The following is a 23,437-nucleotide window of genomic DNA, read 5'->3' on the forward strand; positions in this document are numbered from 1 at the left end:
GTCAGTTTGCTTTCTGTCCCTTTCTTTTCTTTATCTCTTTTCTGCTTTGAAACCTTGATTTCCCTCTCTTGGGGAAAGAGATGACAGTGTGCGTTGGTGCTCCAGCAGCATAAGCACCCACTCAATTGGCACTAGCTGCGTTCAGAGACAAATCCTAGCGCAGGGGCAGACTGCAATTTTGCGCCTTTCAGGGGTGAGAGGGGCCTTTCACTATTCTTCTATACAAAGTTCAGGCTTCCAAACAATTTGTTTAGCCATTTTTAATTTAGTTATGGCACCAATTTATTATGAAAAAATGCAAACAAGGCTCTTTTTTAGGCCCCCTTCTTTTGTGGCCCTGCGAAATCAGTCCCACTGCGATGCCTCTGGATTTTGAAAGGAAAGACTATCAATGTTTGGTTCAACTATTTTGTGTCAGACACTTCATTTTCTCTGCTTTGGGGATTTTTTATGCACCAGTTTGTGGTGGAAATGTCCCGCTACTGCCTGTTTCATTCGTAAATTGCAGCCATTGCATTTGAGGTTGCATACTGCCATCAGCAACTTTACCAGAGGCATTGCAGTTCCCCAAACTTATAGCCCTCTGCTTCTTTCTTGTTTTCTTTGACAGGGGCAAATGCACATTTTCTATATATTAAGGAGGACATTTTGCCTCTACGACTATGATGTCACAATCCTAGAACACAAAGCCACTGCTAGAAAGACATGTCCACGAGGCTAGATACTCAGATAATATTGGTGCCAGTGAAATGACTAATGGCTCAGCACTTACAATCAGCGTCTCTGCATCAATGTACACAATTAGCCCTGCAAGCTCAGCTAGTGTTCTCCTCTCTAAGCCAGACATATCAGCTTTACCCTCAGGGCATCCGAGTCAGTCAAGGCCAGTCGAGGGGCCTCGGAGTACACAGTCCACATTATGCAGAGATAGCAATGTGACATGCAGACACATGATGCCTCAGAGAGAGAGAGACTGACTGACAGGAGCCCTTCTCCTCGTATACAACCGCCTGTCAGTCTGTGCTCATCATCTGGAACCAGCCCACATGGCAGGAGTGCAGTTCTCCCATGTGGATTACTCTTTTAGATTGGCTTTCTGGTAACACAGGCAACAGTAAAGTCAGTGGATATCAATACTGTTTACTACATGTTCCCTGCTGTGGGCCACAGTCGACCACTGTGGATACAAGAACCTTGCAGCACACAGCAGCTGGACCGTCGTTTTCAGTACTGGAGGAGAATTAACTACAGTAGCAGACTAAAATTTAGCATTTAACCCAGCACTCTGTCAGACGTTTAAAACACTGTCAGTATTTACTCCAGAGCAAGCCGCTCACCAAAAGTCTAACAGTATGCATTTATACAGCGTGTTTATCTGAGACCCGCGGCACATGTCCTTCCCCTGTCCTCTCTTCATCCCAGCAGGCTCTGTTTAAATGCCACAGAGATGTCAGTCACCTTTACAGACTCTATATGTGGACTGCAGCACTGCGAAGTCTCCTCTCTTATTACAATGTCATCTCTGGTTCGGAGCTCTGTGACAAAGGCCCCCTTTCACAGGCGTTGCGTGTCTCCTGAGTTCGATTAGCTTGGAATTCCAGTGTTCCGGATGGGAGGATCCAGAGGCCTGGAGGCAGACGTGCAGCCAATGACGAAACACCACTCACCCCTCTCCCACTTGATAAACACCTACAGTACTGTACCAATGACAGAGCCAAGGTGCTTTGCTCAGAGCACTGAGACTCAATTTCCTGGAAAATGACACTACTTCTACACAGAATGTCCTTGAAATGCTTTTATTTCATTTCGAGACACTTGAGATACATTAGAGGAAAATGATACTGTAGATAAGGAATGGAATCATTAAGAAGGAAATGAGCAAAATTCTGTGATTAATCTGTGTTGCATTTAATCAGTGGGTGTTAATTTGAGCGGAGAAGACAGATTACAGTTTCATTTCTTAAATAATTCAGCCGTCAAACCCTTAATTATGAGTGTGTTGGTGGTAGGTGAGGAGGTTGGGCTTTGTCAGTGTCTGCAGACAACAATTAACTTATTAGCAGAGGAGGGGACCCTAGGCACATGACTTGGACTCCAGTCAGACTGAAGTCTCAAATTTGACTTTGATCACTTGACTTTAGATTGAACAAATCAAAGAAGACTTGCAAAGTGACTTTGACTTTAACACCAAAGACTTTTGATTTGAAACTACTTGATACCTTCCCCCAAGCCTGCAGATTATAAACTTGTGCCACCAGCGAATTCATTTTCCTTGATTTCCTGAATCAACCAACACTAATGCTGTTCATTCCCAGTCAGCACTAAATCCCCCAGATCCACCTTGAACCAACCCAACAGCATCCAGTCAAGTTGCAGAGAACCATGACAAACCAACCTTACCTTTGTGAGTGGTAATTGGAAAAAATGATACCAAATATAATTTCATTTGTGTACAAAAACTACAAAATGGTCACCAAAAAAAGACAACTGCAGTATGCAAAACATGCAGTTCGAGAACTATGGACGGAAACGCAACAACATTCAATCTCATCTGACATTTGAAGTTGCACAAAGAACAGGGAGCCGAGGTTAATATTAGCATAGTTAGCGAGCTATTGTGGGCGCTATGAGCTAATTGTGGTACTGCTTAAGAGCGCTTTGTCCTATTAAAGTGCAATGTCAGCATTATGTTGTTATGATTAATTTCAATTGTACTTGTTTTGATAACAAATAAACACAAATTTTAAAAGCATTCATGATTTTTGTAAATTTAATTTATTGTTATTCTGTGTTAAAATGACATTTCATCTGCTGAATAGCACAATATGACTTGTTTAAGACTTGAAACTAAAAAAAGTTTAGGACCTGGGACTTCCCTGTCTTGACTACAGACTTGACTCTGGACTTGAGTGCAAAGACTTCAGACTAACTTAAGACTTCAGACTAACTTGAGACTTGCAAAATGACTTGGTCCCACCTCCCTTTATCAGCATTTATGCAGCAAGAGTGTTCCTGGTTCAAACCCCGGGGTAGGGGAGCTGTTCTGTGTGGAGTTTGCATGTTGTCCCTGTGTCAGCGTGGGTTTTCTCCGGGTACTCCAGCTTCCTCCCACAGTCCAAAGACATGCAGGTTAACTTGTGACTTTAAATTGCCTGTAGGTGTGAACGTAAGCATATGCGGTTGTCTATTTTTATGCGTCAGCCCTGTGATAGTCTGGCAACCTGTCCAGGGTGTACCCTGCCTCTCGCCCAGTGTCACCCGGGGTAAGCTCCATCTCTCCCCCGACACTATACCAGGATAAGCGGTGATGGATAATACATGAATGAATGAATTTTAGACAACAAAATTGTTTGTTTTGCTGTCATCTGCCAATGTGGCATGAGCAAAGATTTCTTAATGCGTCTTTGCTACATGTCAAATCAAATTATATCTTTAAACACTGGTGACAAATCAAGTAAGCTTCACCAAACATGTCTTCCTGTCACCCTGGGAACAGCAAAACATATTTTTGTTGCACTACTTTCAAAGAACAAAGATACAACATGAAACAGAGGTTTAACTAAATCATGCACAGGCAGTGGGAATGATATGCATAGATGATTAACTGCAAAGCCAATATATATTGAGAAAATTGAAGAATGGTCAGTGAATGAACTCCATTTGCCTTTCGGTGTCTCTCGTTTATCTTTGCAGGATCTGGTTCAGAAGTCTCTGCAAAACAGGAAAAACAACAATGTTACTGATAACTCCCCCCCCCCTTAAAAAAAACGATCAAGAACACACCTATCTGCACTCACACCTCCCTTCCTTCAATCTCTTAAGAGCAGCTCTGCATCACACAGGAGCAACTCCCGCTGCTAAATTGGCTTTCACTTCCATCAGCCTCACTCCCGAGGTGGCCGAGCCCAGGTAGGGGGAATAATTCTAGCTTGCTATCTGACCAAACACACTGCTATGCAATCACCCTCCTCTCACAGTGTAACCCAACAGCTGGAATCTCATTTCAGCCAGCATTCAAACCCAGCCACCCTCCACCTCTCACTATCAGACCCCTCTGTGACTCTTCTCTGGACTCAACCTCTCTCTGTGTGTGTTGCTGACTTTCTGACAAAAAAAATGAGGCCTCTAAAGCACACACGACTCCGTGTTTATCGTGACGGAACACACTCCTTTTTCTCCCAATCTCACTGCGGTTGAGCCCGGCTAATAGCTTCATTTGAGAGGTGGCGAGGTCACACTGGCATCGTAACACTCGCGCCTGCTCCATTTCCCAGAGAAATAAAATGTTCTCTTACAGAGCCATTTGACGTCACACTATGCTCTGTAATTGCTGGCTGTGTCAGTAAACCACACAGCGCTGATTCACTGTAGAATCACTGTTTAAAGTGAAAACTGTCAGAGGCCTGGAGCAAAACTGTTCCCAGTTTACTTAAACGTTGGTAAACGAGAGACAGGCCAATCATCTTGAGATCATCTTGAGTAATAACTTGGTAAAAAAACACACACATATTCTCTCTCTTACACAAACACGCCATCTGAAAACGATTGTGTAATTATCTGTAAGAGATTGGAGACACCTCTTCACATATTTCACATCTCACCTGACTGACAGATAATTCATTGTTGTGGATGGGTTGTAATGGGAGTGTGAGTGAAGGCGTACCCTCAAGTGGAGCTGAATGGATCCGTCTGACACTGAATGTCCTGAATAGATCATTCATTTGCCACATGCCCCTCACTGCTGCAGGACATGGGTGCTTACTGTTAAAGCAGGTCCTATGCATCACCTCAACAGGGGCTCTAAGTAAAATAAGTTATGGCTGTGTGACCTTTGGCTTCTACTGTACTGAACGCCAGAATCAAATTATGGGGTAGAAAATGAAATGGGTTTAGCTGTGATGCAGGAAGGGTTTAGTTTTAATTTCTTTAGGCCTAATGTTTCCTGATCTGATTTTAAAGAATGCCCCAGTCACTAAAAGGTTAAAGATTCCACATGAAATATAACTTAAATGGATGGATTTTAATGCTGACTGCACATTCATTTGGTTGATAATCCAGAGTGATAAATGACAGAGGATCTGACTTTAGCAGTCAAACAGTGACCTCTGCTGGATGATGATCAAACCATGCTTCATTTTATCCTTGTGAGCGATGCTTATACACAGGGACTCCCCTTTGAAATACACCTAACACTTCATATACACTTTAGTATCTATCATCTAGATTTAATCTAATTACAACAACTTCTTATTCTTCAAGAACACCAAAGTAACCAAATTTGCACTGGTTTTGTTGAATGCTGCTGTTTAAATTTGGATATCTGTTTTTTGGTTCAGTTTGCACTGACGTTACTTATATATATATATATATATATATATATATATATATATATATATATATATATATATATATATATAACCTTAAACAACCTTAAACAAGAGTGTATATATATATATATACATATATATATATATATATACTCTTGTTTAAGGTTATATTGCATATTTTTGTCTGTATTTTAACATCCTGGGACCATGTTTGAAATAAGCCTTCCTTTGAACTGGTGTGTGTTCTCTGCTTCATTATAAACCATACAAACAAGGCAGAAATTAGAAAACATAAATTGAGAGGTACACATTACCCCCATATTAAAATGTGCTAAAAATGCCCGCCACCCCCAACATATTGATAAAAATCTAAAAAAAATAAATAAAATACTGCTACTCTATAACAGGCAAACACACCACTGTCCAGAATAATCTTTAGAAAATGTAATCAAATCAGAAATAAAGTGAATAAATTATTATTATTATTATTATTATTATTATTATTATTATTATCATTATTATTACAATCTGTTCTAGTATTATGGTGTACTGCAGTTCTGTGTGTGGTTTGTCCAAGTGGTGTTGCCATACCCCAGCATTACACAGCTCACAGGTGTATTCAACTAATGTCTTTATTATGTTATATTTGTAAGATAGACCACATTAAGTGTAAAGTGTGTGCTGCATGGGGGCAGGGGTGCAGACTTGGTCCCCCCCTGTGTTGACTCCATGGCTGGGTGGTCCCTGCATTGAGACCCCTCAGGTTGTCTGGGACTGGTCTGCTCTCTGTTCCCAGAGTCTAAACTTAACATGGAGGAGTTTTTATTTATCAGATATCTGGAACAGCCTCCAGGGTAACTGCGGGTCTGCTGTAACACTCTTTTGTTGCTGCTGCATTTAATGAAATCAAATATTTATTCATTTCTTGCACTGCACTGTAACTTTTATTCTTGTATTTTTTATCGCCTGTCATATTCAATCTTAGCTTGTTTTTCTTTTCTCTTCTCTAGGCTTTTTTTTAATTGTATTCAAATGTACTTTTATAATGTGTTTCTTTTCAACGCGCAAAAGAAACACATTATAAAAGTATAACGTAATGTAATGTTAATGTTTTTGATGTTTTATGTCGAACACTTTGGATTGTGATGTTGCTGAAATGTGCTATACAAATAGACTTGTTTCATAGATCAACAAACAAAAGAAAAATCATCCAATCAAGACTAGATAAGATAGACACTAGATAAATTAAAATATTGTTGCCATAAAATATACGATCCAGACACCTATTTTGGACATTTCTTATCCCCATCCATGATGAATCTAGGACCTTCAGTGCCTTGTGGCCAAGTTTTTGTATATTATATTTGTTTTTTTAATAAGAACAAAAGCTAATGAGAAATCAAAAAAAATTAGACAACTTACTTAACAAATAACATTAAAGGTCAAATAATAAAAGAATACAGTATGTACAAATTTGAAAATTTCATCTTTCCCCCTTTTGCCTTTTCTTTTTTTCTTACTCTAATTATCTCCACTTACACTCCACTTCACCATTTCCCTTAAGTCTGATTTTTTTTGAATGTCAGAGGACCAAAAAAACAAACTAGGGTGACTGCCTAGAGCGCCTATCGGAAGATCTGCCACTGTCCGCACCCACAAATATAAAATGTTCAAGTTTAGGGTGAAGTGAATTATTTGATCTGACTTTTATTTTTCAACACTTGAAAATAAAGTGGAAAAAAAACAAAAGTTGTGCCTCAGCGCTGCCCACATCCTGGGTGACAAATGAGTGTGACTAGACCACAGCTACAAACATCCACACCTCCAAAATAAACCTCATCAACACCATTTCTTGCAAAAAAAAAAAAAAAGGCTTTCTAATTTTAACATGTGACCCTGGTGCAGTGTTAAACAGCATGGGATGCCATCAGAAAACAGTGAACCCGTCGCAGCATCATTATTTGAGTTTTAATTTGACACATTTGATCAACGTTTTTGAGCAGATTTCTGCGCCAAAAATAAACCCCAGCTCTACCTTTTTAAAGACGTCTGCTCGCAATCTGTTGGTTTGTGATACAGCCCTCTTTTTCTCCTCCTCTTTCTTCTTTGTCACCTCTGGCAGCTTGTTGTAAATCCTACAGACACAGAAAAGGCAAATTCATACGGGGCAGGGGGAATATGGCATCAGAAGTCTGAGGGTGGCTGAGCTATGCCAGCAGATTGGCATACTAGAGACAAGGTATTATCTAGTGAGACCACAGCCAGCAAAAACCTGGATCTGCTGATAAACAGGTCTCACACAGACTCCTTTTTCACTCCCACAACTACAGCCAATTTGTTAAGAGATCCTTCAAGTCAGATAGTGTCACTACTGAAAAAAAATTACAATGGGCAGCCATCATCTGATCAGGTGTGCCTTTCCAGATAAGGCAAAGGGGGACGATAAGGTATACAGAGGGTAGTTCATATCTGCTGTCAAGACATTTGGACATCAAACATCTATTGTATCCATACAGTATGTAGGTGTGTGACTGTGCGTCGTGTTTGTGCCCAAACCTGCCGCATGCATGGCAGATATGGCAAACAAACTTGATGGATTTAAAAAAAAGACAGAATAAACAAAGAGCAAGGAGAGACAGAGTGACATCGTCTGACGTGGGTTTGGTCTGGAGGACTCACCGTCTGGACCTCAGCTGCATCTCTCTGCCTGATATAGACCTCTCTCTAGGCTTGAAAAGGTTATCTAGGACATGCACATACACACACATACACACACACACACAAACACACACAGGAATAACAAATAAGAATTAATATGTAAATGAATCTTGAATATGTTAATGAACACTGAGGGCTGTCTGTGATCTCTCTTTTTCAGACACATTTGAGCATTAACCCCCCCCCCCCTCCACACACACACACACACACACACATATCAAACACCATACAAAGCCATATCCAGTCCTATTAAGTCTGACTTTTCTGTCTCTCACAGATTGAACTGAAGTGAATTGGCAGAGTGCTGCCGCTCAGGTCAACAGCACCAAGACTCTTTGTTCATAATTAGACTTCAGACTTCAGTCAGAGACCAGTGTGAGCTATTCAAGGCTCCTTATTCCACAACCCCTCTGTGACCTTCCGAAAGTTGGAAAGCTTCAGATACCTGAAGTATCATCAGTCACTACTTTATTAATGTTTTACTAAATGGTTGAGCGGTGAAGTTTACCGTAAATAAAAAATGACCATAAACAATCTGCTGTGATGAATGTGTATCAAAAAAAGTGTTAATGCTGGTGTATTCAGAAAGCATTTAAGAAATTCAAGTATTACCCAACCTATGCAGAGAATCAATTCCCCGTCTCGCTTTTAAAAATCCCATATTTTCTTAAAGCAGACGGAGAATCAAACAGCTGTGTTAAAACTGCTGAGAGAAATGTTGGATGTGGTGCGCGCTCACTTCAACCGAACAAAGCCTTGTCAGAGTTTATAAGTCTGACAGCTTCAGTATGAGAGAAAGACAAAGGAAAAAAAGACGGAGAGAGTGTTTTACTGAATATATAACAGTATTTCCTTCACAGAAATCTTAATATACACCTTTATGACATCAAACAACATTGCAACAATTTTGAAAAATACTAAGTAAGACACCAAACGGCACAGAGGGACACGTGAATCTATTCTTCTGTCTTCTTTGCTGACAGAGAAGACAGGCAGTTATTACATCTTGCCTGATAACTCTTTATTTAGATAGTTTACAGAGTACTATGCCGCAGTGAATAGTAGAAGTTTAATGAAATACTTCTGAGAATATGCAGGTTGTTTATAATTTGTCACAGATCTCTACAGACAATCTGTTAAACATCAGCAAGGGTGTCAAACTCATTTTAGTTCATGGCTCACATATAGCCCAGTTTGATCTGAAGTGGGCTGAACCAACATCTCCAAACCTTTCCTTTTCTTTTAATGTAAAGAAGTCCATTCTTCAGAAAAATATATGCAATTTAAACAATATGTCCCAATTTCTTCACATTCACTGACATTACGTGCACATTTTTCCAGACACTTCCACTCATGTATAGTGTAGTAACATCAAGCTATAGTGGGAGCTGTTACCAAAGCAGGTTAAGTTATCCCCTGCTTTACAAACCATGCAGATAAAAAGTTTTGGCAGTGCCTTAGTTATATGGCTCCACCCAGGGGCGTACGTGCAGACAGTGCAGGCAGTGTGTTTGCGCTGGGGCCCTTGAGTTAGGGGGGCCAGTAGAGTTGTAGAGTGGGCCCTCCAGCAATGTGTTGGGTGGAGAATGATTGACTGCCACCTTGAAAAAGTAAATGCTTTCACAGAAGAACTCTCATTAAATTAAAAGCAGTGCCATTTGCTATATATGCCCTTGAAAAAGGCAAAGCCTCCATCATGTTTATTTGTTATTAGCATCTATAACAAAAAATATGCTTGTTCTACAACTGTAAATCAACTATTAAAATTGTTAAATTCAATTAATAAATTTCATATTTTCTTTTATATTTTCTGATATGCAATGATGATTGCTGAGAAATATTTATGTTGGTGTTCTCCAATGTCAAGTCTCTGATCATGTGACAGGACGGTATGTGCATGATAGCTAGCGTGCACTGGGGCCCATTGTAACTAACTTACGCCACTGGCTCCACCAGTATTGTTTTAAGATAGAGGTCTGATACAGATTTGTTTGTATTGAAGCTGCTGACTGACAGTTTTGCACAATCTTTAAAATATCTTTAAATATAAACACACTAAATATTGATTGTCGTGTCAGAGAGCTGTATTCTGGTCAGAGAGGAAAAGCCTCTGAAGCTGCATCTTACATGAATTAGTCTACTAACACTTGCTCTTGACCCCTTTTAGTCTTTACAAGTACATCGATATTAGGTGTGCAGAGTCATCCAGTGGGCCAAATTGGACCATTTGGTAGTCCAGCTCTAGCCTGCAGGCCATATGTTTGACACCTCTAATCCACAGGATAAAGAGAAACAGCTGAATTGTTGAATCACAATCAGTAAGCTGTTGAAATGGTACAAATACTGTATAAATTATCTGTAGGCAGACTATTCAAATCATACCAATCTTGGATGAAAGCTTGTTTAACCCAGGCATTTTGCATAGAAATATGTTTTTTAATGTCCTTTACATCAGAGGTCTAAAAGAGAGAGAGCTGTAAGAGAAATGGAGTGGGAACCTCCTACTTCATATACCTTATAAAGTTGCATTGCATATTAAACTGGGCAGATGGAGGGTGTCAGGCAAAGGGCCATATCAGCCTCAGACTGCAGTCTTGACCTGTATTTGCTTTTCAGGTAGGTGAGGAAGGAAACTCCACTTTCACAAAGATAAGTTGATGCAAAAGGCAAAGTATTTTTGGATCTGTGTTAATGTTTGAATTTTTGAAAAGAAAAAAAAAACTTTCAAAAAATTATCAAACAGTAATTTGGCAGCCCCCCTGCAGTAACTCTGAAGACCCCTAGGGGTCCCGAATCCCTGTTAATGACCAAGGCTTTCCATCATGTCTGGCCCCAAGTTCTTCATTTCGGTGTGCCTCTGTGCTCTAATTTCATTTTTTTCTGTATTTGTGAGTTTATATATAAGATGTTCTCTTTTCTTCCATATGACAAATGCTTGTTTGTGGTATTTGACCTTGTTTAATTCCTGGGCGCAAACCAGTTTTGTGTTGGATAAGCAAAAGTTGGAGCAAATAGAAAAGAGAACATCACATTTATATTCTAGACACTTTTAGTCTCAACTTGTGTGTATTCTCTGCATACAGAGTTTCAGAGGAAAAAATGCTCCAACTGATCTGCAATACTAGATAATGGCCAGCAGAGAGCAAAGTTGGATAATTGCCACGGCAATCTGAGGAGAATAGCATGTCAAATCACAGCTTTTTCCCACATCAGCTGAGGTTGTTGGGTTGAACATGAATTATTTGAGAAACAGATCAATATGGCATAACTACAACTTCCGTGTTTAGTTGTTTCCCAGTGTATGTGTGGGGCTCCTTCTCCCCAGAAAACTATACACCCACTGAAGTAGCCTTCATCCGTGGATTTGATGAATGTGTTAGTCCCTGCAGAAGTGATGTAACGACAGATGGGGAACAAGATGAATGTAGAAGACGAGGGCCTGCACTGCACTGGCTCCTGGGAGACCATCTCAAGTGCTAGACTGTGAATTGCTTGCTGTCGTCACAATAGGTTGAATGTCACACTTTCACTTCTACATATGATCTCCAGCTGGCGGCTACTGCTGACATCACGGGTGGTCTGGCAGCAGAACAGAAACCTTCTGATGGCTGGGCAGGGAGATGAAATTGTATTTTTCTAGGTTACTCAGCTGCACTTACCACTAAGTGGATCTGGGGTGGTGCAGTTCCTCTTTTGCTTGCTTCGATCCTCCCTGAGGCCCTGCACCAGGTCTGGATTGGAGTTCTGCAGCGATTTCCTTCTCCTAGCCCTCTGCTCCAACCTCCTCACCCGACCCTGAGATCGGCTGATGAAGTCTGGCCTGAAGAGCTCCAGAGCCTCCTGGGGCGGGGGAGAGGGATATGTACAGTGAGCTGCTTGTTGGTGGGAAGAACACAGTAGAACTCATAGACACTAATCCTGTGGAAAGAGAAAGGGAAAAAAATCTTCACTGGAGTAGAATCCATTCGAAACATATCTGTAATCTATTCCTTAACCTTGGAAAATCCTCCTCGCAGCCTCGTAATAGCTGAGAGGTATAGGCAACATGGTAATACTATGCTCAGCTTTAAGGGGGATAAAGGTAAGAGAGCTTTACTCAGAGGGGAATCTGAATCCTTTAGAAACCTCACTGGATCTTTACCTCTCACAAGGCTGAGATAAAACTTGTTACATTAACTGGGTAGAAAGGAAAACGAAAATTCAATTAAAAGAGGAAGACGGAAAGAAAAAAAGATGGAAAACCCTGAAATCATTAAAAGATTTTTTCCTCCCCCCTCCACTTGGCAGAGGCTGTGTCAAACACCAACTAAAGCAAAAATCCCTCCAAGTGTAAAAATCACCCCTCAAGAGATGCCGCTTCTGTTGTGATAATGTTTATTCCAAGAGTAAACACATTAAGATTCTCTGTGAGGAACCTTAATTGAAATAGTCTAATACATCATTCCCGGGGGTCTAAAGGTTCCATATGGCACCGACACTGCACTTTTCCACATCTGATCAGTGCGGCTGAACCATGTATAACACCAAGCAGCTATTCCTGTTATTTCCTTAACCACATAACTGACCTTTATGTTGTCAGTCTTGTCTGTGTACTTTGTAGAACCGTTATTTGTTGTATTTGCATCCTCTGCGGCTTCGCTCATTCTTTGATACTTCCTAACTTTGATAGATCAAAAGCGGTGGAACAAGTAGACAATCGCAAATCAATTTGCCACCGTGGACTTTTATTCATTTTTAGCTTGAACCTGCGTGAAATAATCTCCTTGTTAGAGCTGACACAGTCTCCGAAAATGCTCTCAGAAGGAATAACGAACTAAACTACTTGTTTATTGTGATATTGTATTGTAGCCTTATGCATATATGAAACAGTTAAAAAATGGTCAGGGCTTGACAACAAAAAATATCTTAGCACAAGCTCCACTTTAAGGTGAACTCTCAAGAATTTACACATCAAAGTCTGTTTACAGGTCTTGGAGAGTACTACTGTGAAAAAAAAAAAAGTTGTATAAAGCCTTTTGTGGCTTCGGGAGGAACTGTGCAAAATCTGATAAATTGCCAGTTGGGTTTGAAGACTAAAAGTTTAAAAATGAAAAACATCTGGGGGTGTGAAGGTAGAGAGAGACGGGAGGTTACCAGACCTCTGTAGCACGCTGCTCATCTCTGCTTGAGACTAGCAGCTCAAGGCTAATTTAGCTGCAACTAGCATAACACACAAGTGTCTCCGGCTGCACTTGAGTGGCATTGTGGGGGATGTAGGCAGCAGGTTTTGACAAGGGAGAAGAATGTGTGGAGTAATAACATGTTTGAGTTGTTCTCAATGCCATGGGCAACTGCTAAAGAGAGACAGGTTACAACCTCTGCAGCCCAATCACCACAAGAAAATGTTGTTTATTTTTGCAAACCACAAATATGTGACATGTATGTTTTCCTAAAGCCATACATGGCCTGGCACCGAAGTACATCTCTGAGCTCCTCTGCCCCACTTCCAACCCATCTCTCAGATCCTAAGACCAGTTCCTGCTGGCAGTCCTACGATTGAGACTAAGGGGCAACTGCGATCAATTAAGTGCTCCGCTTCTGTAGACAGGTTTAAATCTAAGCCTCACACCCACATGTTTTCTAAGACCTTTGATTGTCCTTAAGGTTTGTCTTTTATCTTTCATATTTTATTTTCAGATCATACTATTCTGTGCTTTCTTTTGTTTTTTACTTGTTTATATGTGCATGTTTTTGGTTTGTTATTTCTCTTACGTTTTGCTGTTACCATGTTATGTTATTTTACACATTTTATTTTACTGTTCAGCACTTTGGTCAACTCTGGTTGTTTTTAAATATGCTTTATAAATACATTTGATTTGATTTAATTTGATTCATGTGTATCATGGACATTTCTGAAGTTACATAATATATGAACTGACTTTGTCATTCAGAAGCTGATGGCGTGGTAGATGGTGAGACACCTGCCAAACCCTCTCCTTGCCAAACTGCAGACCATTACAGACCACTGTTTGAGCCCAAAAAATAACAAATCCAGTTGCTTTTTAGCAAGTCATCGCTCGGTATCCACTGGGCATAGTGCCATGAAAGGTGATTGTTTTCTACAAAGTCATTACTGCGTACCTGCTGGGATAGTGCCATGAAAAACGGTTTGTTTTTTATCAAGACGTTGCTGTGTTTTCAGTTGGGTTAGTGCCACCCTCATTGGGTTTTTTAAGCCAAAACGTGTTTTTTTTTCCTAACCATAACCAAACCAGATTGTTTTTTCTTTTCCTAAACCTGACCACATAAAAACCACAGTGTTGTTTCAATGTATCTGCTTCGTATTAATGTGCAAATGTAACATCTGTGGTTCTGTGGTTTGCAGAAACGTATACTGCCAACATTTATTCAGGTGATTGAGTTAACTGCTACCACATATCACATGCTATCCTGTAATAAGTAGTCTACTCATGTCCCTTGATGACTAGGCCGGTCATGATATTTATGTTATGGACGAAGTCAGCATAATTATCGAGGTCATGTCCATATAGTGTACAACATTGTCCATTAGGTTTACATACGTGTTTGTCTATGTAAGAATGTCAGCAACATTTCAGCCAACACTCCACCAGAATAAACAGCAGGGTTTTTCCAACCATTTATAAAACTTGGGAGCAACTCCTATGTATTTTTTTCAGTGTCTAAGTCAAACGAACAGAAAAAAAACAAAAAATGCAAATCCAGCTGAATCCAATTGAACCCAACCAAAGCAAAGCAATCCAAAATAAACCAAAATAAAATAAAACAAAGAAAAAAAAAAAGCGAAAAAACAAACCAAAAAGACATTTTGCAAAATTTTGCTGTAATTTCTGGTTATTTAGGTCTTGGATATTTAAAACATTTTTTCACCATTCCTATTCAGGTGTACTTGCATTATTATGTTATTCTGATGTTATATCAGTGGTATAAAATGGTCTTTAAATGACAATACTATAGTGTATAGCAATTATCTCTTAAACAATATATTGTCCACCAAATATACCATGACAGGCTTGAATTATGTCCATCTCCATGACAACCTAGCAAACTTAATCTGTTAATAAAAGCCATGAGGTGGCCACAAGCTGCAGACAATGTGTGACTTGTCACAAGAATATTTTTGTCAAACTGCTTCTTCCAAGGTCTATGACGAACGTTCAAGCTCAGTGTTAGGTTTCCCTTGGAGCGCCTCTAGCTTGTTCCTATTTTGCATTAGTATAGGTAGATATTATTTGAACTGTGGCTCCTACTTTGAGGCTGAGAGTCTTGGGTGTGCCTTCCAGAGAATTGGCCTTAAGTTGGGAATGACAGGTCTGATCCGAGACATGTTGAGGCTCCGAGGAAGAGTCATGTTGTTGTTCCTCTGTCTTTTCTCTCCCAGCTTGCTTGCTCCAAGTTCTGGAGTCCACTTGAGAGACACAGAGAGAAGTGAAACGGCTGTAAACTTTAAATCGGAAAGTCACATCATTCCCAAAGACAAAAGAAAGGAAACAAAAGTAGAAAAAGTAAAAAGTGGATTGGAGAGCAAAGAACAAGGTTGGTAACTTTCACAGGGAGAAATAATTTGAAATAGATGTGTGTTTGTGCAGTTTGTGATGCAGTTTGTTACAATTTGATGTTATATAAAAGACATAGAGTGAATGTAATTCAGAAGACTGTATTCTTCCTCTTACACTCAGTTATAGCACAATTTGCGCAATGTTCTCGAGTTCTATCCGAGCTTTTATGATCTGCAGAAAGCAGGAAAATGAACAGACCTCACACTGACCCTTACACACACACACAAACACACACTACCCCCACAACTCATACCGAGAAAAAACCCAGAGGGAACATGAGTGTGGCCTATGAATAATGCAAAAGATGACAGTGCATCCATCCTGCACCCGTAACCCCATTCCTCTACCTTCTGTGGAATACATATCTCCACAGAATTCCCTGCCATGACCATGTGGCACGTAGGAAGAGCATCATTACATGGTCCACGAAGCACACGCAAAAATGTAATGTCGCCGGTCAAGTTATTGCTACAGGATATGTCTTGCCCTTCAGGCACCGGACTAAATGAAGTGCCCAGTGAGAAGAACAGAAGTTTAAAGAAGAAAACGCATGAGGGTATGGGATGATGCAGAAAATAAATAATGAGTGTAGAGAGGGCTTTAATTATTAAAAAGTGTCGTGTTGCAGTTGTTTTTCTTGAGACAGCCAAAGTAACAGGGGAGGCAGGCAGGTAAAACTGCTTCAGGCAGTGACATCACTCTTTTTTTCTTTTGTCATTGTGGCTGCGAATGCCGGCACGGTATGAGTCTACTCACTGTACATAAGGTACAGTAGATTTACTGTACTTATCAATATTAATTAATTCAGCTTACCTGTGCTGCTACAGTAAACCTGCCCAGTTGCTAGAAGAAAATGTTGCCATTGTATGTTTTGGCCAACTACAGAAAGGTTGAATTGTATGTTTCAGATGACTTTGTCTTTGGGATGTGTAGGTCAAGATAGATGGTGTGACACTGAGACAACTGCCAAGCTGCAGATCACTGTTCAAGACCAACAAACAACAGAACTGGCTTTCTAGCCACCAAACATAGGTGTTTTTTTTAGTAACCTGTCACTGTGTTTTCTGCTGGGATAGTGCCATGAAAAGAAGTTGTTTTTTGCCGTGTCAATGCTGTGCTTCCATCAGCAACAGTGTCATTAAAAAGGATTTTTTAATGAGACATCGCTGCCTATCCAGTGGGGCCACCAAAAAGTATTTAAAGCCAAAACATGATCTTTTCCTATCCACTGCCAAGTAGTTTGTGTGCCCAAGCTAACCACACTTTAACCACAGCATTATTGAAATGAAGTTTAAATGTATCCCATACATAATAATGTGCATATGTAACCTATACGTAGTTTGCAGAAATGTAAAATGCCAACATTTATTCTGGTGATTAGGTTTCTAAACCCTGATATTAAAGAAATGGTTTTGACAATTTGGATAGTACTATTTTTGGATATACTATTATATTTACTTTTATTATATATTTTCTTGTGGATGCAATAATTGATACCTTTCTCATGTCTATCCATTTAATACAAAGCTACAGCCAGCAGCCTTTAGCTTAGCCTAGCTTAAAGAATGTAAACAGGGGAAACAGCCAGACTATCTTAGTCAGGTGCAGTCCTTTCTTGTGTGAGATTTCCAGGCAACCAGCAGAAGCTAAGTCAGGTAGTCCCCAACTTAAGGCCCTGATCGCACAGAACGTGTTTCAGCACCTATAGGCAGCTTTGTAATTGTTTTTAATGAGAATCAAGCTCTGTTTTTTTTGCGTTACGATGTGCCTTGCGTTTCTGTGCTCTACATGCCTCACATTTTTGCCCGAGCACTCTGAACTCCTGGAATTGAAACTCAGTGGAAAAACGCCCCACGTCATTTCTTTTTTAGTCATCTTTTTCCCCAGAGGCGGGCCTTCTGTGGTGGTCACAAGTTTGCAGTTGGTAAACAATGGAGGAGAAACTGGTGGTAGTGGTTGCTGGATACCGCTACTATACGTTCCGACGATAGTCAGCAGGTTGTCAAACTGCCCCAGAGTCATCCTAAAATATGCCTGGAAACAGCAATCATGGAAGAGAAGCTCCTGGACCAACTGGTGGTACTCCCTGTGATCCACCCTCTTTTTAAGGGTCTCATGTACCCACACAGATCTCTGTCTCCCTGTGACCAACACACTATTTACAGACAGCCTCTCGGCCTCAACTAAGCTAAGGTAAGGTTACAGCTGCTGGCTGCAGCTTCATACTTAGCATGCAGACATGAGAGTAATGTCGACGTCCTCATCTAACTCAGGAAGAAAGCAAATAAGCATATTTCCCAAAATGTTGAACTACTCTGTTAAAATGGCATAAATGAATTAATCAGCTACCTCGTAGAGGCCCAAACCTGCAGTGTAACATCCAATTCTGTTGCTTTGGGACTAGTATCATGTGTTACTTCCCATTTATATCACCCCGAAGACAGTCTGCCACAACAATTAAACCGGAAGCTCCACAGTGGCATAAACCAAATTATAGTTCTTAATACAGCCCTCATATAACCTCGATCCTATCCTCACTTCTGTACCAAGAGACCTGGAGAAAGACTGTTTAAAATCATGCAAATTCAGTCTAGTCAGCCCACTCTTAATATATACAGCAGTTCATTATTTAAGATTTTTATATTGAAGTGTTGGAAGTCAGGGGAGGATAAATGAAAGTGTTTGTTCTTTATTTATATCTGTAGTCAGGCTGATTCTGTGTGTACCAGTTGGGATTTATATGGGAACAATATGAATGTACAGTAGGAGCAGTGTGGTGGGTGGGTGTGGTCTATTAACAATGCATGAGGTATAAATCAAAAGAGAGGCAGATTGGGAAAAAAAAAGACTTTCCAGCCTCTAAGACCACCTTGGCACCGCATTCAGCTTGCTGTTACACCTTGGAAATGTGATCTTATCTAAAATAGCTTAAGAATATACGGGCCACTGAAAGGAATACACAGATCAATCGCAAAAGGTACTTTAGATTCTCACTTCTGAAGCAAGGGGATAAAATTCATACCTGGGCCAATATTGGACGTGTGCTGCCTGTGCCTGAAATTGCTACGGATAGGGAAGGCTGCCTCATCTGCATTCCCCTTCTGCCTGCCAGCCTTTGTGTTTGAGGGGCTTGGCCCTCTGAATGACAATAATCCCAAAGTAGTGCTGTGGCGCTGTGTGCCTGAATCATCAGCCTTGCTGTTAACACCATGAGCGGGTGCTATTTGCTCGACCTTGTGGCCCCTGTGCTTTGATAGAGGGCTTCTGCTGCACTGATCCGAACCACTCTCTTGGCCACTGCGCTTGTTTCGCCCCAACATGGCCGCTCTGGGTCTCCCGTAACCCTCATTTATTTTGCTTGGTTTGTTATCTGTGGAGGATCTGAGGCAGGATGAGACACTGAGGCGAACAGACAAGGTAGACCTGTACAAAGGGGGTTGACCTGCTCTTCTTTCCTCTAGTTCCACAAGGGAAATGGAAAGTGACTTGTCCAAAAACAAAACAGAGCTAGTGGACCTCAGTGGCACCTCAAGATGGATACAAGACCGGAAGGAAGGCTGTGAGGACAGGTTCATTAACGAGCCACCTATCGTGTCCAGCTTTCTGTTGCTCTCTGTGCAGTTCAGTCTGCGTTGTACAAGTTGTACTTTCCTCTTCCCTTGATCTCTCACTGCCAATCCATCAGCTGGTGAGAAGGCCTGTCTGAACTCATTTGGCTTCAAGACAGAAAGATTCTGTCTGCACACGTCCGTTTGGGAGTTTGACACTCTCATTGTGCCCGTGGGTATGGATGAGGCTCTTCCTTCAAAACTTTCCGGTAGTTTCAGTGGAGTTGATGCCGTCACAGGCTGTGCTGGAGAGGATGGATACACGGGGTCCTGTGGTGACGGCAAAATCCTCTGGGCTGCGATGGTGATGGAGGAAAATGCTGACTTTGGCCACCGTTCCACCACATCTGGGACACTCGCAACCCTGGACAGGTTGGAAACTCCCCTGTAAAATCTGCTATCTGCAGTCTGAGCGGAGGCAGAGTGTGTTATTGCTCTAAGAGATGCACTCTCCTTCTCCTCTTGCCCCCACCACACACCCCATGACAGGACATTCCTGTGCAGTGAAGCAGTGCCATCCTTACTTGAGGCCTGCGAAAAGAGAGAGAAAAGGAAAAAGAGAGCTTCATATCAGAGTTGTGACCAAAGTGCGCAATTTACTCCTCTGCAAACTGAGAGACTGTGTAAGTCAAATTAAACCAAGAAAGGCGACAAATTCAAAAGATATTAAGCGCTGTGATGTGGTTGGAGGGACTTATTTTCTGCCCGACTTGTTTCTTGATCTACTTCTGTTGCTATGACAATGTGTAACTTGATGGGCAGCACTTGGGGACAAATTAGCCATGACATTTAAAATGAACAATCAAGATTTGTCTTTTGAAAAAACAAAAACAAAAACACTACCAGTCTCTCCCAATATTTCTATTTTTTTTTAAAAAAAAATCAGTTTAAAAAATCCAGCAAACTCTGTTCACATTGTCGGCTATAGAGTATTCTGGAATTATACCTTCTATCCTGCTGCTTTTGTACCCAAGATACCTTGCCGGTGAACATTTTTCTTTCTCTCTGTTTGAAGGGCAAACAATTACAAATCTTCCTCAAACAGCTCTTGTGTTGGCTCACATTCCCAAGACCCAAATGTCAGGAGAGTTTTACACAAATATAATTTTGCTTAATGAATAATTTTGTCTCTTGTTTGAGTGTTATTGTTAACCGTGGTAATGGCAATCTGAAGACATCACCTCATTATATCAGAGATCAAACAACATATAATTATGGAGGAGACAGTATTCTGTGACATATTCAGACATGGAGTGAAGGAGGTGACATTGATGCAATTTTTAAAAAGCTAGTGTGCACTGTATAAGTCGCACGCATGCTTTAGTAAAGCACACAGCCGCTTTAAGTACACTTTTTGTTTGTTTGTTTGTTTGTTTATTTTTACAGGGACAGCACGCAATTAAAAGTAATTGCACCAGAGTTAGCTATCAGCTAATTTGCATCTGTTGTCCCTGAGCAGGTAGGCATAAAAACATCAGCAACAGAACAGCAGATACACCACATAAGACAGCACAATGCATAAAAGTCCATCAGCGTGAGGAATAAAATCAGTATGATGAATGTGATGATTACAGAGCAGTCACTGGAGATGACACTATTGTGCTGACTTTAGCCAGAGCTTAAGGTCGGTTGTAATCACTGTAATGCTTTCTGAGTCTCTAATGATTGTGGGTATGGAATTCCACTTCCTCACTACTTTAACAGGGAAGGCATATTGACCAAAAGCTGTCTTTCTGTACCCGGTCACTGATGCTCTGGTCCCACTGCCACTGATGAGATAGGCCAGGCATCCTCTAAAAGTAGACGGTGTGAGTTCATGAATGATTTTAAACAGCAGGCATACATCAGAGTAGAATAACAAGCTATTGAAATTGAGGAAATTATATTTTTTTGAATAATATAGTTGGAAAACGGTCTCTAATTCAGTTGGAATCTCAGGTGTTTTAAAAATGCATGGCGTTCAGATCAGATTTAACTTTATTGTCACAGCAGGGACAACGGGATGCAGTTAGCAGATAACCAGTGGAGACAGAATGTGAACAATGTCATTAAGTGTTCATTTTCTTTAACCATGTATCCTGTTGAGGGTCATGGGAGGCTGGAGCCTATCCCAGCTGACACTGGATGCGAGGCACATTACACCCTGGTCAGGTCACCACACTATCACAGGGCTGACACATGGAGACCGACAACCTTTCATGCTCACTTTCACATCTACAGCCAGTTTAGAGTTACCAGTTATTCTAGTCTGCATGTCTCTGGACGGAAGGCAGAATATCTAGAGCAAACCCACCCTGACACGGCAAGAACATGCAAACTCTGCACAGAAGGGCTCCCCCTGTACAAACCAGGAACCTGTAAGGTGACAGTGCTAACCACTGCATCACTATGCCACCCTGAATAAATATGAATACATTATATATCAAATAGTCAATATAGACAGAAGGTAAGCATAAATATGCACACTCCTCCACGACTTCTCAAAACATCTGTTCAGATCTGCCAGCAGCACTTGCAACGCACACTGTTTCCAATCTGCAGGCTTCATTTTCACATGCATGCTTTACTCAAGGGCACACATGCTTTAGTGCTAGAGATGCTGTCCCCCTACCCAAGCAAATTTCCGAAGAAATCCTCATATTATAGGTCAGTTTCTGTTTTTCAGTATTGAGATAAGCTGGAAAAAAACACTTTAATTTTCACCTCTACTCTGACCAAGCTGCAGCATCCAGGGCTGAAAAATGAAGCCACTGTGGAAATGCCAGAAAAGTCAGTTCCTTGAATGACCACCTGAGACTGACTCGGGTCAATCCCCATCGACCCCCATGTTTAACTCATTTTTTTACAGCACAAATAAACATGTTTACAACCTACAAAAAATGGTTTTCATCTCTATGGCTAATTTCAACATTCGTTATATTCTTCACCTGTTTATATTTTATTAAGGCTTAACGTTACACATATTCAAGGCCCTGGCCACTTAAGCGACAGGCGGCCTGCAAGGCGTCACTACAGTCTGTAAGTCAGATCCACCCCTCGCTCCTCCACATCTCCAACCTCCAACTTCTCGCCGAAACATGTAACCTGGAAATCCAGATGCCCCGCCCCTAGCAAATTCAAATTTTCTCTGCACGGGGATCTGGTCCCGACAAGCAGAGCCCGGTGAATCACCATCGGCCCAGTCACATCAGTCTATCTGACAGATGTGCTCTGGGCGGGTGTAACATGATGAGGACATGATGAGGACAGCCGTAGGAGTCGAAAAGTAAACAGCCAAGATGGCAGCTGCCGAAGGACCACGTCCATTCAGTTTAGCTTTGGAAGAAACGCTAAACCAACTACACTTATCTTTTTCCTTGAGAGAGGAACAGAAGATTGCCCTGGAAGCCTTCGCTTCCAGGAAGAACATTTTTGCCGTTTTACCGACGGGATATGGCAAAAGCATATCAGTTAGCCCCACTCGTTGGCAAACCAATGGGGCTTAGTGCAATGAATACATCACCTTGTTTTTTGCTCTGCTATCCAATTGCGTGCGGCGGCATTTAATATGCCTCAGTTAGTGCCGCCTCTTGGGTAGGAAGGGTGTATCGGTGAGGGCCAGACTCAAAATCTCTCCAGATTTGAGTCTGGATTTCCAGGCTACTAAACATGGTCACTAGCTCCAAAAAAACAAGATGACAATGACCAAAGTACCAAACTCGAGGCTTCAGAAGTGTCTCCAACATCAATAGGTGACATCACGGTAGCTTTGTTCATTATTCTTATACAGCCAGAGGTAAAAACAATTAAACACATAGATGACACAACCATTCTAGGCCTCATCTTCAGTAATGATGAAATCTAGTACCACACTGAGGTACCCAAGATGTCACGAATAATGAAGCTACAAATCCTCACTTCCTGCTTATCTGCTTATCTATCTATCTATCTATCTATCTATCTATCTATCCGAATCTCTAGATAAACAGTAACAATTAACCTCTTACAACACTTACTGTCTTCCCATTCTTGACCACATTCCTCCAATGAAAATCAGAGAGCTAGTCAAACACCCTGCTTTGGCCAAATGATCACACGTGATGCCTGAAACAACCGTGCAGAAAATTGGAACACAAATGAAGTTGATAAAGTCTGCAATTTTTCCACAACGCTCTCAAAGAATATACAGCAAACTAACAGGGAGCAGTGAAAGAGGCAAGATCAGCAT

General features: G+C 41.0%; 1 protein-coding gene across 2 annotated transcripts in view; it reads right to left on the reverse strand.

Annotated features, from left to right (window-relative positions):
* Nucleotides 1-1,795: 1,795 nt before the first annotated feature.
* LOC125903624 (uncharacterized) overlaps nucleotides 1,796-23,437 on the reverse strand; it is a 29,133-nt gene continuing 7,491 nt past the window's right edge. For both annotated transcript variants that reach the window (XM_049600660.1, XM_049600659.1), the window contains exons 3-8: nucleotides 18,645-19,761; nucleotides 15,314-15,471; nucleotides 11,705-11,885; nucleotides 8,007-8,070; nucleotides 7,363-7,462; nucleotides 1,796-3,711 (exon numbers count right to left, since the gene is read on the reverse strand). In XM_049600660.1, coding sequence (XP_049456617.1) covers nucleotides 3,682-3,711; nucleotides 7,363-7,462; nucleotides 8,007-8,070; nucleotides 11,705-11,885; nucleotides 15,314-15,471; nucleotides 18,645-19,761 — 1,650 coding nt within the window. In that variant the 3' untranslated portion in view covers nucleotides 1,796-3,681. The remainder of the gene's footprint in view (nucleotides 3,712-7,362; nucleotides 7,463-8,006; nucleotides 8,071-11,704; nucleotides 11,886-15,313; nucleotides 15,472-18,644; nucleotides 19,762-23,437) is intronic.

This window comes from Epinephelus fuscoguttatus, linkage group LG16, assembly GCF_011397635.1.
Source record: "Epinephelus fuscoguttatus linkage group LG16, E.fuscoguttatus.final_Chr_v1".
Lineage (NCBI taxonomy): Eukaryota > Metazoa > Chordata > Actinopteri > Perciformes > Serranidae > Epinephelus > Epinephelus fuscoguttatus.